We start from the raw sequence: 15,168 nt of genomic DNA, 5'->3' as shown, positions 1-15,168 counted from the left end.
GCACCGCCGTAAAGTGCAGCACCGACAGCCAAAACAACCATCACAGAACAGAGCGTTTAAGGGATTTAAAGCAGACACATTCCCAAAATTAGTCACAAACCCCCAGCAGCTCTCTCAGCTGCCAGGAGCTCCAGGAATCCGCTTTGGAAACCTCCTAGTTTTCGCCCAAAGAACCAAACCAGCGCTGTGTCCACCTCTCCGGACTTTTCTGGTCACGGATTTGTTGGGGACTATTTTCAGTGGCGGATCAATCCACATTTGGTGCCCTCCGGAGTATCAGAGTGTGTGTCTAAATAAACTACAGTGTGTGTATTCATGGTGATGAAGGAACATGACACTCACTGCAAGAGTGACTCACTGATGTGTTTTTGTGTTTTATCGGGCTTTGATGCACACACAGTGCTTAGTTTGGTCTTTTTCAGGAGCAATAACAAACATCACCAGACTGATCCTTCATGACAATTATCCAAACATAATCAAAAACATGTTTAAAGAGTTTGCCTGTCCCTAACCCCCCCATGGTCTGTTTCCCCCTACATGGAACATCATTTAAAAACATTTACATCATGTTGTATTTCAGACTGAGACCATCAATTCACCAGGAAAACGTTTAGTGAGGAGGAGGAGGGACATTTTCCCATAGACTTCAACACAGTCTTACTGCTTTTACTACCACCAGTGGAGCAGTGGCTTTTCAAACCTGTAGTCTGCGTCCACACATGAGAACACAGTCCGTACGGCCTTTCAGTGGAAACTGCTTTTGATTTGTAGCACAACATACAACAAAGGAAGCTGTAGCATTAAAATGAATTCATTCTCTCAGCTGATAAGAACCGATCGGCCATCTCTGGACGGTGACTAAAATGTCTCCATCAGCGCTCCCAAAACTCTGAATGAATGAGATGTTTTGGAGCGTCTTCGTCCGGTTTAAAGCCTCAGATCTGCCCGGTGAGGCTTCAAAACTGGACTTGTTGGTTTGTGTGTCAACGCCAGCTGGACGGCTATTGTTGGTGTGAGATGTCATCTACATCTTTATTTTTACCTCCCACCTCTAAATACAGAGCAACCTCCACAGCTGTGAATGTGACAGTCTGAGGTGAGGCCCGATCTGCTGTTTGTCTCACAAACAGGGATGCAGGATGAGGTCACAGGGAATGTGTGAGGGAGCAGCAGCTGTTCCTGCAGGCAAACAGGAGTCATTCTTCCAGAGCGGCGAGGCTGTTTACGCTGCCGCTGACTCACGTACAGGAAGACGAGAAAGACAGGAAGTGTGTGACCCAGTTTACTGCCAGCTCACTTCCTCTTGTTGTGCAGCGACTTCTCAGAGTAAAGACAAAGAATCCAGCAGTGGGTGGGGGAGGGACAGAGGGAGAGACGTTTAAAACATGACTCAACTGACTCATGGACTTCTCCTCATAATCTTGTTTACACGGACGGTGTGAAAATATTTTGGCTGATTTCTAAATCCCACATCTGGGACTTTGGGAATGCGTCTGGTTTCAAGTCATTGTTACAATAAGAAGCAATAACACTCACAGTGCAGGACGTGGACACACAAACAGCAACTACGGTCCAGTTTGTCTGGTGTCTCTGCTTCTTCCATTTGTTCGGCACGGATACCAAACATCTGCTCCTTCCAGATGTGTTGATTTTGGATTTTTCTTTGTTGTTTGTGATTATGGGCCACAGGCAGACACACCCAGCTCATACTTCTGACCTGGTTCCACGGCCCAGATCTGCCCGTGATTCATGAGTTACTTCCACATCAGAAACTCCTCGAAAACAGCTGAATCTGCCCGGGTGGGGCCCATAAAACTGGGGTGTTTAGTAGATGATGTTTCATTTTGCTGTCGGACATTTTAGGGCCAAAACTTATGATTAATTAATAGATGAAATAATCAGCAGGCTCAGCAGCATTGAAAATATTTCTTTATTGCCCCCGTAAATGGCTTGAAAAGTCAAAGTTTCTTTTCAAGCCATTTACGGGTGCAATAAAGTCAAAGTTTCTTTTCATCTGCCGGCAAAAGTTATTTTGCCGGCAGATGAAAAGAAAAGGGCCTTATTTATTATTTGATTCTAATCGGAGCTGCACTCCAGATGAACTGAAAGTTTAGATGTTTAGATAGTTAGTCATAAAGATCCATCTCCACTCGAGCTCTGACCCCCCACAGAGACAAACTGAAGAACTGAAGTAGGTTCTCCAAAATGTCTGGACCAACTATCAGTGGAAGAACTGAAGAACTGACTGGCCTCTCTGTATTTTATTAGCATCCTCCGTTTAGCACACGCGTATGTTTCTGAAATAAATAAAACAATTCAAACAGCTTTCCCTCAACTGTCATGAACAACTTCCTGTATTTTGACCTCAGAGTGAGTCACTCTTCGTATTGTTGGTTTCTGTTTCAGGAAGTGTTGACGGTTTATCTTTGTTGTCACACTTAACTGCTCCAACCTCACTGGATTCCTTCATGATTGGACTCCTGCTGCGGCCGCTGCCATTGAGACACACAGGAAGCCCCAACCGGCCCCTCTGATTGGCCGGCGTACCACGTGGTGGGAGTGATAGTGGCTCCTTTTATGGTCACGAGGGCTCTGTCTTTGACTGGAGCATCAGGTTTAGCCCGGCTGCTGTTTCTCAGAAACAGAAATGTACACCATGTTCTCCGCAGACACACACACCCTCCCTCCCTCCTATTGTCACTGTAAAGGGCTAGATGCCAAAAGGCTGATCCTACATTACTCAAGCAGTTCACAGCCAACTATTTCAGCTACTTGTGTTTGGGTTATGGCCTTAAAGCTACAGATTGGTAGATTTTCAGGGTACCTGTGGGGGATTTTATTACGTTATGCTGTATGTATTCAGTGCATGTGTCTGGTTTGAATGAGCTGATGATTAAAATGACAAAGGAGGGACACACAAATGTTGCACACACAGTCACTTCCTGTTACTTGATTATCTATTAGATTAAATTCTTAAATGAAATAAATTAATTTAATAGTTTTATTGTCCCTTTTAGACTTCGGTGTTTTAAGTCACTTTATGTCCTATTAAAAGCCGTGTGGCTCTTTTTTTGCACCGGGGAGGACCCTGATTAAAATAAAGTGTGTGCCTGCAGTCTCTTCTGGGGGTCATGTCTCTGAAGGGGTCACAGATTTTTGGTGCAACACAACATCTTCTGCAGATGTGCAGCACACACTCAGGGCCCGTTTGTGGTTTCATCGGCTTTCCTTTCTATTGTCTGTTTGCTTCATAAAAATCGTGCTTTTGTTTGTTTTGTGCGGACGGACAGCAGCAGACTGTTCGGAGTTATGTAATGTCCATTTGGAGGGAGAGTCCACAGCCGGAGCGTCCGGAGGTGGACACCGGGAATGGGTTCAACGCGTCCGGCCGTTTAAGTCCATTTACTGCGGTGTCAAACTGTTCGTGGTGTTTTAACCGGGTTCAATGTTACTGATTAGATTTCTGTGTGAGCGACATGTGAGGTATTCTGATTTTATTTATTGTTGATTTGCAAACTTACCCCCCCCCTCCTGCAGGGGAGATGGAACAGCCCACGACGCGTCACCCATTGTTTACAAATCGACTCCAGTTGTTGGTTAGTGCCGAGCGGCGTGCGGAGAGCGAGCAGCGGCCCCGGTCCATTCATCCGAGAGACGGAACACCGTGACCCGACCAGCCGCCGAACAGCCGCCATGCCGTGCCGGAAGGAGAACTACATCTTCCTGGAGCAGGCGGTCACCGTCGGCTCCAAGGAGGTGGACGCGCTGGTGACGAAGATCGGCGAGGCGCTGCAGCTCCACAACAACAGCGGCGGACACCAGAAGACGGTGTCCGTGTCCATGTCCTGCCTGCACGGGTCCGGCGGGGTCAAGCCGGCGGCCATCGGCTCGGGGGCTCCGGCCTCTCAGAAGCGAAACGGCTGCTGCGTGCGGCTCCGGAGCCGGGGACGCCGGGGGAGCAGCAGGGCGAGCCCGTACAGCATCCCCGGGTCCAACGGCGACCAGGACTGGGACCAAATCAAACCGTGGAACAAAAAGAGGATCGGCGTGGAGGAGGACGACCCGCACCGGCTGCTGCAGGAGTTAATTTTATCGGGGAATCTGATTAAAGAGGCCGTGAGGAGGCTGCAGTTCTCCGCCGCGGACTGCGGAGACTTCCCCAAGGCGGCGGACAACGTGCCGTGCTGATGCCGACACGGACGGACCGACCGACCGGGGAGGGGGGCGGCGGATCGGCCGGCCCCCAGACTGTACACACGGACTGTTTCGAATGAAATTTCACAGGACTGGTAGCTATGTTTTCTAATTTCAAAGGTTTTTGTTTGTTTCTTTGTTTTTTCATCGATTTCGGTGTAACGTTTGTTACGCTACGTTGGCCAGCTAGTTAGCCTAGCTTGCTAGTTAGCCGCCGGCTAATGAGCCGTGTTGTTTATGTTTGAATGTCTCATTTGGGTCAGACGTCCGAAGCGGCGGGGGGGGGGGGGGGGGGGGTCACAGCACCAAAAAAAAAAAAAAAAACACACACACACAAACAGACCAAACACTTCACCCACCGACAGGATGAAGGAGTTTTCATCCTTTCGTCGCTTTAACCGGCTGATTTGGGTCTGAAGTGTCACATGGAGCGTGTTTGTGTGAACAATGGCTCCTCTCTTCTGTCTGATGGCTTCTTTCTTTATTTACACACTGCTTCTTTGGAGGGAGGGGGTGTAAAATGGCCATTCACTGGCCGTGGTAATGATAATTATATTGGGGGTTAGTCCATTTTGTTTACAGTCTAACGCACAGAGGGGAAAAAGACCCCCTCTGTTCGGTGGGTTTGTCCTTCAGCCTCATTGTGGGGCTGAGCTGCAGAGATGTTCCTCTGTTATCCTCCAAATATCAACGTGGACTCCAGACATGTGGAGGAGAAGCAGGCGGTCATGGGAAAGAAGAGAAATACGCCCTTCTCTCACGCAGGGCTTCGGGTGATGTGTAACTGTGTTTTGTATGAATAGGGGAAGTGGGCAGCCATCACATGACGACACTTTTGTGGTGCTTTCACCTTCTTTATACTGTTTTTTTTTTTTTTTTTTAATTCCTGTGAGGGGATTCAGATTGTTTTGTTTTGTTTTTTTTTTTATTTGTTTCTTCTCTGTGTAAAGAAAAATCACAATGACTGCTTCGTAACGAAGTATCTGATAATGTTCCTGAGTTTTCAGGGCCTTTTTTGTTGTCTTAATAAACACAGTTTTGTTTTTCCAAACCTCTGGACAGTTTTCTTGGTGGAGCTGCAGCCTCACCTGAAACAGCTCTCACTTGTTTAGTTATTTGGGCTTGTCCTACATTTGGCTTCCTCTGGGCCCAGTGAGCGTGGACAAACGTGGTCTTGAAGGACACATGCTCATTATCGGCCTATAAATACCCCCCTCCCCCTCTGGTGGATCACAGCAGGCAGGCATGACACCAGCGGTCAAAAACATGTTTTGCTCCGGTGGCCTCGCTGATCTCTGAGCCAGTCAAGGCCCCACACATTGTTTGTGGAGGCTCCCTCTGCTGTCACCACTCGGTTACTGAGGGAGTGTGTCGTCATCCCTCACACTGTGTTTGGGATTCTCCGAGTTAGCTCAAAGATTTGACTGATCCACATAAAGTTCTCAGGTTGGGACATAACACACAACAACACTCAACTGGTGTCTCACACAAACACACATCGGAGCTCCCTTCTGCAAATCACAGAAGTTCTTCCAATAATCAACTGAATAATGTCAGAGCTTCCTCCACAGACAGAAGTAGATTGAGAGGACAAAATATTTCTATATTGTGATGTAAAACAACTAAAAACTCAGAAGTGAGAGAGCCGTTCTGACACGTTTGCTCTACAGTCAGATCACTTCTTTACCACCATCTGATTATAGATGTATATTTTTTTACTTTTGTTTGACTCAGTAAGTATTCTCTGATTAATCTTTTACATTATAACTCATTTTATGTTTGCAAAAAGCCTATTTAAATTTATTAATAAATTTGACCTGAATGAAAATCTGTTATTACTGGAAAGTGCACTTCAATTTCATGTTTGTCAAACTCATTTAAATATGAGGAGACCGTCTGGACCGTGAGTGAACTCAAGCTGCTCAGTGAAGGACTGGACTCGGACTGTAAATCTGGTGCTAACAGACTTCCAGTGTGAACGAACTCATGTCTGGTTGACGAGAGCTTCATCCTTCAGGTCGACCCCCTCTGCAGCTCTGGAGCAACTGACACACAAATGGGTTAAAATAGCAAAACTGACATTTTATGTAAGCTTAACCAGCAATACCGCCTTTTTCTCCATCTGTCGTCTAATTCAATGACATCATTAGGTGGAAACGCAAGTAAAATCTGTCCCCAGATGAACCAGCTCCTGGTCTGAGCCTCACATCAAGTTTAATGGTCAAAGGTCATGGTCCTGTGAATTTACCTCAAATATTGGCGAGAATGAAATGACATTTGATATCCATAAGGTCAAAGGTCAATCTCGCTGCAATATCCCAATGCTTTTAATGCTGGAGGAGAAGACTGGCTGTTTTTTCCTGCAACTAACCGTCACAAATCATTGATTACACTTCAATCTGCAGGAGAAGAAGAAGAAATCAACAGTCCAACAGGGTCTGTTTTTTTAGAGAAGCTTCATGTGATCAGTGCGACATCTAGTGCTCAGTGTAACACAATCACAGATGTGTGAACTTTAACGACACGACTGAAGCGCAGTGTGAGGACACCGTGACTGTTTTATATCTAACAGGGTGACTCCTTAAATGATACTCGTAGTTTACCCAAAGATTCCTTACAATTTTAATACATTTAAAGTTTGTATGTATGAATAGAATATTTTGTTCTATTACAAAATAATATCTCTCAAAGACAGAAATTCAGATAGACTTCTCAGAGGTTACTGCACATTCTGTATTATGCCCCCTAGGAAAAGAGAGCTATTACTTATAATATATAATATATATAATATATATTTATAATATATATATATATATATATATATATATATAATATATAATATATATTATATATATATATATATATATATATATATATATATATATTTGTCCCGACCGGGTCGGTAAACTGGGAATTTTTAATGCAGTTCATCTTGAACTGCAGCTGCACCGCTCACAGGACAGCCTCTCGGGGATGACGTCACACACTAACCCAAACAATGACAACTGGGGGGGGGGGGACACACATCTACACAAATATACACACACAGAAGGAAAACCAGACATTATCATCAATTCATAGAAAACCCCTAAAAAGTGGACGGGTCAGCCTAATATCTACGATATATTAACAGTCATTTTATGTTTTTATGCATCAAATGAATTAATATGAACCACTTGCAATGTCTTTATTCATAAAAATGCAGACAAAGATTTTATTTTAATATAATAATAATTTTTTCTTGGATGGTGGCCCAGAGAGCTCAACACACTCACTACGTTTACTTGACACCTACAAACCCGAATTATTGCTCTAGTCCGACCAAAACTGGACTTTTAAAATACACATAAACACATGAGCTCGACTGAAGTCCAGTTTACAATAGTCGGAATAACACACCCAGAGAATGCGACTGAAAGTCGATCTGCGGCTGTGTGTTTATGGACAGTCGGACTGGAGCTGGAGGAGGTAATCTGCACATGAGCTAAAGTTTTACGCTGAACTATGACCCGGAAGTTGAACTGCATTTAAAAGGTAAACAGCGGTGGTCAGACAGAAGAAGCCGGCTAACTGCTAACGCATCGAACCTGACAAAGTCTGCAGCAAAAGCTCATTTTTGGACGGATACAGATACAGACTTGTTAGCTCTACAGTCTTTTTCTGGACATTACAATGTTTCAGATGAGAAACAATAACAGGAATGTGTAACGATGCCAGGGGTTCAGATTGTACACCAAAGATGTCAAATTAGTTCACACAGACATCGTACACGTTTCGATTGCATTTTTTATTTTTATATCGGGAGATTGTGCTGATGTATTGTTTGAATTCCTTCCCAAATATTAAGAAATCCGGTCTTGTTTTGTTTCCACGGCTGTTGTGGTCTGTGACGTCACAGGTCAATCAGTAGTGGCCCGTTACCGACCACCCGAAAGAGGGCAGATCGCCACCTATCGAAGCGGAGGCAGCATGACTTCAAGAAATAAATCGATTTCAGTCCGTATGTTTACTGAGACAAGGACAGGAAACCGCCCGACCATATATATAAATATATAATCCTAACCCTAACCCATACATCACATGTCATATATCAGAATATTCTATTACTGTTAACCCCACTATGAATATTAAAATACGCCGGGTGTCCTGTATCACAGCTACATGTATGATGTTTGCAGGAAATAAAAAAATGCATGAAAATCTATTTAGTATTCAGCCACTTATGGTTGATTAAATGCGCCGAAAGTTCATTGAGCCTGCCAAACAGATTACACTGAGTGGAGTGACCGGTCCAAGATGGCGGCCCCACGATGTCAGTGCAAATAGGCAGTTTACTCTACAATGTCCATGTGTAAAAAATAATAATGTCCATGTGTTCACATCCTGCTACGGCGATGCTTCCTGACGGAGCGGAGAAAATGTAGAAGTGTTGGACAGAAAGAGAAGCAGATTCTTTGAGAAATGGTGAACAAAAATGTTCACTGACATCACTGTTAGGTCCAAACTATGCTGGTCAACAAAAGTGGTTAGTTTGACAAAATCAAAGTTCAATTGTGCGCTTTTTAATTTTTTACAATTTTATTTTATCAATATGAATCATTTCGTTGTTTTAAAAATAATGCTGCTTATCAAAAGTTCAAAGAAAGCTCACATGTGCTTTTTTAATTAATATTTCTGTTAGTTTGTTTAACTTTTATATTTTGAACTGTGCACACTGCAGTTGTTACATGGCCAGTATTTGATGTAATTTGTTCTGAAGGTACTAATATTATGATTAAGAAAAAAACAACCCATTAAGAAATGATCTTAAAAGTGTAGTATTCCTCATCACTAGTTTGTGTTTCCTGCACACAGAGAGTGACACCCGACAATACAGTCAGTGTTTCTCCCCTCGTCCATGGGCGGAGCTTAAATTCTCTGTTTTCATATCTCTCTGTTCCAGTTCCTCTTTCTTTTCCAGCTGGTGGTGCAGTCAAACGGTAAGTTTTTACAGTTTTTATGTTTTTATATTCCAAGAGATTTAAAGAAAAATATCAGCAGTCCTTGCTCACAGTGCTGATGTCTTCTACATCGGCTGCAGTTTCTTTGGGGACTGTTTGAAAGGTTTATTTTGACAAAGAAGAATTACACTTAAATTACCCTGAATGTGTTGACAGAGTAAGTTAGACCGTAGAATAAAAGTCATACAGTCAACTCAAGGTTTTCTAAATATCTGAAACTGGTTGGACCTCTCTGATCTGTTGCCCTACAGAACAGGGAAACAGGAATACCAGCTCAGGATGTTTGCTTTCAGATTCAAACTATTTGTGTTTCCTTATGATCCGTTCGTTATAGTTTCTACAGAGAACTTATCTTAAACTTCACCTCACATTGTTGTGAGCTCAAAACTGTTGAACAAGCAATAAGGGTGAAGGGTGAGATAAAATGATTATGAGGAAACAAGCTGAGAGACGCTGAAGGCTTTGTGTGTTGTTGTTGTCAGAGACTTTGAGTCCCTCTAGTCAGTTAGTTAATCATTAACAATAACTGTGTTTTGCTTTGTTGGGGTCAAGGTTTAAATTCAGCCATGAGTGAGTCTGAGAAGAAAGGTGGGGGGGTGGAGGGACCAGACCGAGGACCTGAGACCCAGACCAGACCTCAAAGGTGAGACCGGTTTCTCTGAGTGGCCCTGTTAGAGGAAAGAACAACTTTGGTTTATATTTCAGGGTTTAAGTTGTTGCCTCAAACAGAACAGCAGGCAAATCTCACATGAATACTTGATATACTTGCTGATGAGACTGAAATTCTCTTTTCTTTTATATTTCAGGTCTGATCAGAAAAGAGCAGAGTCTCCTTCACCATCCTGTGTGTCCCAGAAGAGCAGCTGGTCAATGGATCGACCGATTGGTTTTAACAATGAAACTTCATTGTCAGTGTAAGTCAACAGATTTCTTTTGTTTTCCTCAACACTTCATAGAGCTCAGACTCTGTAGTCTGGTTTCCATCCAAAAACGTCACTGACTTCTTCCAGATTTCTTGTAAAACGGCAAAAGAAAATGTAAATTCATGTGTACAGTATGTGTCATTGAAAGACCATCAGTTAAATATCATAATAATGTACCTTTGTACTTTAAACTGTAGACACCATTTTCGTTGGTTAATTCTTTATTTCAGGTCTGATCCTTCACTAACCTGTGTGTCCCTGGAGAGTGGCTGGTCCATGGATCGACCGATTGGTTTTCAAAAACAAGGTTCTGTGTCAAAGTAAGTCAACAGAAATGTGTGGTTTGGTACAAATACAGTGTGAGAGGGGAATAAAGACGGCAAATCATACAAATCTAATCTCTCTCTATATATTAGGCAGGTTTACCAGCTGGGTGAGCACTCATACTAGTTTGTGTGGATTTCCTACCTCCACTCTTCACGCTCTTCTTTATTTCCACAGTTAATTCAGTTACAGCTGGAATCACTCCATTCTTCATCTGTAATGGATCATGTTTTCTCCTCAGAGTTGACCTGGAGGTGTCTGATGGCCAAACACACCTGGAGCCTGTACTACCAGGCAAGTTTAAAACTCCCATGAAGTGTTCCAGCGTTCCTTTCCTGAGGAGGCTGAAGCAGGACACGGTGTCTGAGAAACACAACAAAAAAACAGCAGTATAAATACAAACATGAGGCTGTGCTAGCTTTGTCTTGACATGTTCAGCAGCAATGCTATCAGTTAGCACTGTCTCTTTTCATACGTGGAGAAGGCCAGATGTAATGTAATCTAATACAAAGTCATTTGTCCTTGAAGGATCACAGCTTTCAGTCTGTCACCTTGGACTCAAATCTAACCTGAAGAAGAAGTTCCAGTGTGTGTTTGAGGGGATCCCTAAAGCAGGAAACAGAACCCTTCTGAATCAGATCTACACAGAGCTCTACATCACAGAGGGAGGAACTGGAGAGGTCAATGAGGAACATGAGGTCAGACAGATTGAAACAGCATCCAGGAAACAGGACAGAGCAGAAACAACCATCAGACAAGAAGACATCTTTAAACCCCCACCTGGAAGAGACCAACCAATCAGAACAGTGATGACAAAGGGAGTGGCTGGCATTGGGAAAACCGTCTTAACACAGAAGTTCACTCTGGACTGGGCTGAAGACAAAACCAACCAGGACATAGAGTTCACATTCCCCTTCACCTTCAGAGAGCTGAATGTGCTGAAAGAGAAGAAGTTCAGCTTGGTGGAACTTGTTCATCTCTTCTTCACTGAAACCAAAGAAGCAGGAATCTGCAGCTTTGATCACTTCCAGGTTGTGTTCATCTTTGACGGTCTGGATGAGTGTCGACTTCCTCTGGACTTCCACAACACTGAGGTCCTGACTGATCCTACAGAGTCCACCTCAGTGGACGTGCTGCTGACAAACCTCATCAGGGGGAAACTGCTTCCCTCTGCTCGCCTCTGGATAACCACACGACCTGCAGCAGCCAATCAGATCCCTCCTCAGTGTGTTGACATGGTGACAGAGGTCAGAGGGTTCAATGACTCCCAGAAGGAGGAGTACTTCAGGAAGAGGTTCAGACATGAGGAGCAGGCCAGCAGGATCATCTCCCACATCAAGACCTCACGAAGCCTCCACATCATGTGCCACATCCCAGTCTTCTGCTGGATCACTGCTACAGTTCTGGAGGGGGTGTTGAAGACCAGAGAGGGAGGAGAGCTGCCCAAGACCCTGACTGAGATGTACGTCCACTTCCTGGTGGTTCAGTCCAAACTGAAGAACGTCAAGTACGATGGAGGAGCTGAGTCAGATCCACACTGGAGTCCAGAGACCAGGAAGATGTTGAAGTCTCTGGGAAAACTGGCTTTTGAGCAGCTGCAGAAAGGAAACCTGATCTTCTATGAATCAGACCTGACAGAGTGTGGCATCGATATCAGAGCAGCCTCAGTTTACTCAGGAGTGTTCACACAGATCTTCAAAGAGGAGACAGGACTGTACCAGGACAAGGTGTTCTGCTTCGTCCATCTGAGTGTTCAGGAGTTTCTGGCTGCTCTTCATGTCCATCTGACCTTCATCAGCTCTGGAGTCAATCTGTTGTCAGGAGACAGAACAACTTTGTGGTCCAGACTGTTTGGAGACAAACGCCTACATCTCCACCAGACAGCTATTGACAAGACCTTACAGAGTCCAAATGGACACTTGGACCTCTTTCTCCGCTTCCTGCTGGGTCTTTCACTGGAGGACAATCAGACTCTCTTACGAGGCCTTACAAAGACTGTAAACGACCCTCAGACCAATCAGGAAACAATCAAGTACATCAAGACCAAGATCAGTGAGAATCTTTCTGTGGAGAGAAGCATCAATCTGTTTCACTGTCTGAATGAACTGAGGGACTCATCTCTGGAGGAGGAGGTCCAACAGTCCCTGAGATCAGGACGTCTCTCCACAGATAAACTGTCTCCTGCTCAATGGTCAGCTCTGGTCTTCATCTTACTGTTATCAGAAAAAGAGCTGGACGTGTTTGACCTGAAGAAATACTCTGCTTCAGACGAAACTCTTCTGAGGCTGCTGCCAGTGGTCAAAGCCTCTACTGAAGCTGTGTAGGTTCAAGAAGCTGCATCAATTACCTGGTGTCAAAACATCTGCGTTTTAATGTTGCTGATGGTTTTTCAGGTTGAGCTGCTGTAATCTGTCAGAGAGAAGCTGTGAAGCTCTGGCCTCCATCCTGAGCTCCCCGTCCTCCAGACTAAGGCACCTGGACCTGAGCAACAACGACCTGCAGGATTCAGGAGTGGAGCTGCTCTGTGCTGGACTACAGAGTCCACACTGTACTCTGGAGACTCTCAGGTCAGGATTCATTCATTCTGAGAGCTAATACACAACTGGACAGAGCTATTGTTCTTTTTTCCCAGGAATGATAAAGGTGAATAAATAAATGGTTTAAAGGACTCCAGGTCTCCAAGCTCAGGGCAGGTCTACAAAAAATAACTAACATGTTAGTGTGTCTGTCTGTGTGTAGACTGTCCGGCTGCCTGATCACAAAGAAAGGCATTGCCACCTTGACCTCAGCTCTGAGATCCAACCCCACCCATCTGAGCGAACTGGATCTGAGCTACAATCATCCAGGAGATTCTGCAAATGAATTTTTCTCCAAAGGACCAGAGAGACTCAGGTATGGACGGAAGAGTTGGTCCTCAGTTTGACTGTCAATAACAGCTTACTAATGTCAATGACAACTCATTTCGCTCATGATATGTATCAAATAAAAACACAATCTGGGCAAAAACAATAATGTTCAAAGTTCTTAATGGGCCACGATATGAAGTTGTTAAGTTCTGATCTTTGCCTTTAAACCAGGATGGACCATGGTGGATCTCAATCAATGAAATCTGGTCTGAGGAAGTGTAAGTGTGCTCTCTTTCTTTCTTTCTTCATCTCTTTCAACCTTAAAACAGTCAGCAGCCTTTCAAACCCACAAAGCTGGTGAGCAGTTGTTCTTAATGCTTAATTCATTCTATAGATGTAGTATTTCATATTGACCTCCTGAAGCTGGACTGACATGCCTCTCATAAAAGTGTCTGACAAATTAATACATTTGAATAAAATTTTTATTTTCAAATGAGCTCCAAAGAGAAGACTGTTAGAAGACTGTGAGTGATTAAAGATATAAATCGCCGGTGAAGTCTTATCTGTCAGATATAAAACAGCTGATATATTTTCTCTCCATCAGATGCCTGTGAACTCAATCTGGACATCAAAACAGCCCACAAAAGCCTCATCCTATCAGACGGGAACAGAAAAGTGTCAGTGGGGAAAGAGAAGCAGAAATATCCTTGTGATGCCGACAGTTTTGACTACTGGAGGCAGGTGCTCTCTAAAGAGGGTTTGTCTGGTCGCTGTTACTGGGAGGTGGAGTGGGAAGGGCAGGTTTACATCGCAGTCACCTACAAAGGAATCGCAAGAAAAGGAGATGGCACAGACTGCTGCCTCGGGATGAACGATCAGTCCTGGAGTCTGGGCTGCTCTGATAAATATTACTCTGTCCTGCACAGGGAAAGACAAGAGTCTCTCTGGAGACCGAAGTCCAGGAGAGTCGGGGTGTACCTGGACTGGCCTGCTGGCACACTGTCTTTCTACGATGTTTCTGACAAACTGACCCACATCCACACTTACCACACCACGTTCACAGAGCCGGTCTATCCTGCTTTCAGGGTCAGGATAGAACCTCTTAGCTCCTTTGTGTATTTAGTGTAGATTTGTGAAAGCTCAGTTTCCCTTTTTTACCTTTTGATGCTTTTTGATGGCACCAATAAAGTTGAAAGCAGTTTGATTCAGTCAGGTTAGGTGACTTTATTCGTACCTGCAGGTACATTTGTTTTGCAGTTATCCATTCATACATAAAGTTATTTTATAGTGTCAGTAGTTTATAAACAACTAAAAGATGGCTTCCCCTGATTCTTCAGGATTTATCACAGACAGACATCCTGACAGAAGCTGATGTTGGACATCTGTAGTTCACGTTGAAGCAAACAACGCAGCATCGCTCTGATGTTGACCTGTTGATCCTCATACAGGTTCCACCAGATCCAGGTTCCTGGTTCTGTACCGTCCTACTGGAGCCGGATTATTTTAGGAACTCTGACATGAGGTGTCAATTTATCAATCTGGGCCGATTAATTTTTCTGCACAATGTACATTTTCTAAAAATAATTGTTTTCAATTACAATTTAAACAGTTTTTCAACCACAGATCATATATAATTTTTCTGCTGAATGTACTTTTACTAAATATAACTTTAGACGAGCATTTGAAACCATTTCCAACCTGTCTGTCCTGTCTGTTTCGTCATGCAGTGCATAGTGCATGTTTATGTGCACTTTTTTAAGGTAAATTATTGTCTTTTTTCTAAAATAAACAGCACATTGCTTGTTGTATGGTCTGATATGTATCTAACTACGAACACAGTAAATGAAATTGATGTTTTACTGGTCTAAGAATATGTTAAAT

At 43.8% G+C, this 15,168-nt stretch overlaps 2 protein-coding genes across 2 annotated transcripts; both read left to right on the top strand.

Annotated features, from left to right (window-relative positions):
- The first annotated feature begins 3,587 nt into the window (after positions 1 to 3,587).
- gbp (glycogen synthase kinase binding protein) lies at positions 3,588 to 4,518 on the top strand. Its single transcript, XM_029504650.1, has one exon. The coding sequence runs from the start codon at positions 3,694 to 3,696 to the stop codon at positions 4,186 to 4,188; it is 495 nt and encodes a 164-aa protein (XP_029360510.1). The 5' UTR covers positions 3,588 to 3,693; the 3' UTR covers positions 4,189 to 4,518.
- Positions 4,519 to 9,158: 4,640 nt separating this feature from the next.
- LOC115044467 (NLR family CARD domain-containing protein 3-like) lies at positions 9,159 to 15,104 on the top strand. The gene is made up of 10 exons (XM_029503484.1): positions 9,159 to 9,173; positions 9,747 to 9,837; positions 10,001 to 10,108; positions 10,348 to 10,437; positions 10,683 to 10,735; positions 10,970 to 12,761; positions 12,835 to 13,008; positions 13,181 to 13,333; positions 13,519 to 13,565; positions 13,892 to 15,104. The coding sequence occupies exons 2-10, from the start codon at positions 9,761 to 9,763 to the stop codon at positions 14,413 to 14,415; spliced, it is 3,018 nt and encodes a 1,005-aa protein (XP_029359344.1). The 5' UTR covers positions 9,159 to 9,173; positions 9,747 to 9,760; the 3' UTR covers positions 14,416 to 15,104.
- Positions 15,105 to 15,168: the final 64 nt, after the last annotated feature.

Source organism: Echeneis naucrates, chromosome 6, assembly GCF_900963305.1.
Source record: "Echeneis naucrates chromosome 6, fEcheNa1.1, whole genome shotgun sequence".
NCBI lineage: Eukaryota > Metazoa > Chordata > Actinopteri > Carangiformes > Echeneidae > Echeneis > Echeneis naucrates.
The sequence above is the reverse complement of the archived record's forward strand: the minus strand, read 5'-3'. Positions and strand labels throughout refer to the sequence as shown.

Coding starts and splice junctions, on each gene's coding strand:
- gbp (XM_029504650.1), top strand. CDS start 3,694: ATGCCGTGCCGGAAGGAGAACTACATCTTCCTGGAGCAGGCGGTCACC.
- LOC115044467 (XM_029503484.1), top strand. CDS start 9,761: ATGAGTGAGTCTGAGAAGAAAGGTGGGGGGGTGGAGGGACCAGACCGA. Junction 13,334..13,518: donor AAAGGACCAGAGAGACTCAG/GTATGGACGGAA, acceptor CCTTTAAACCAG/GATGGACCATGGTGGATCTC. Junction 13,566..13,891: donor GAAATCTGGTCTGAGGAAGT/GTAAGTGTGCTC, acceptor TCTCTCCATCAG/ATGCCTGTGAACTCAATCTG.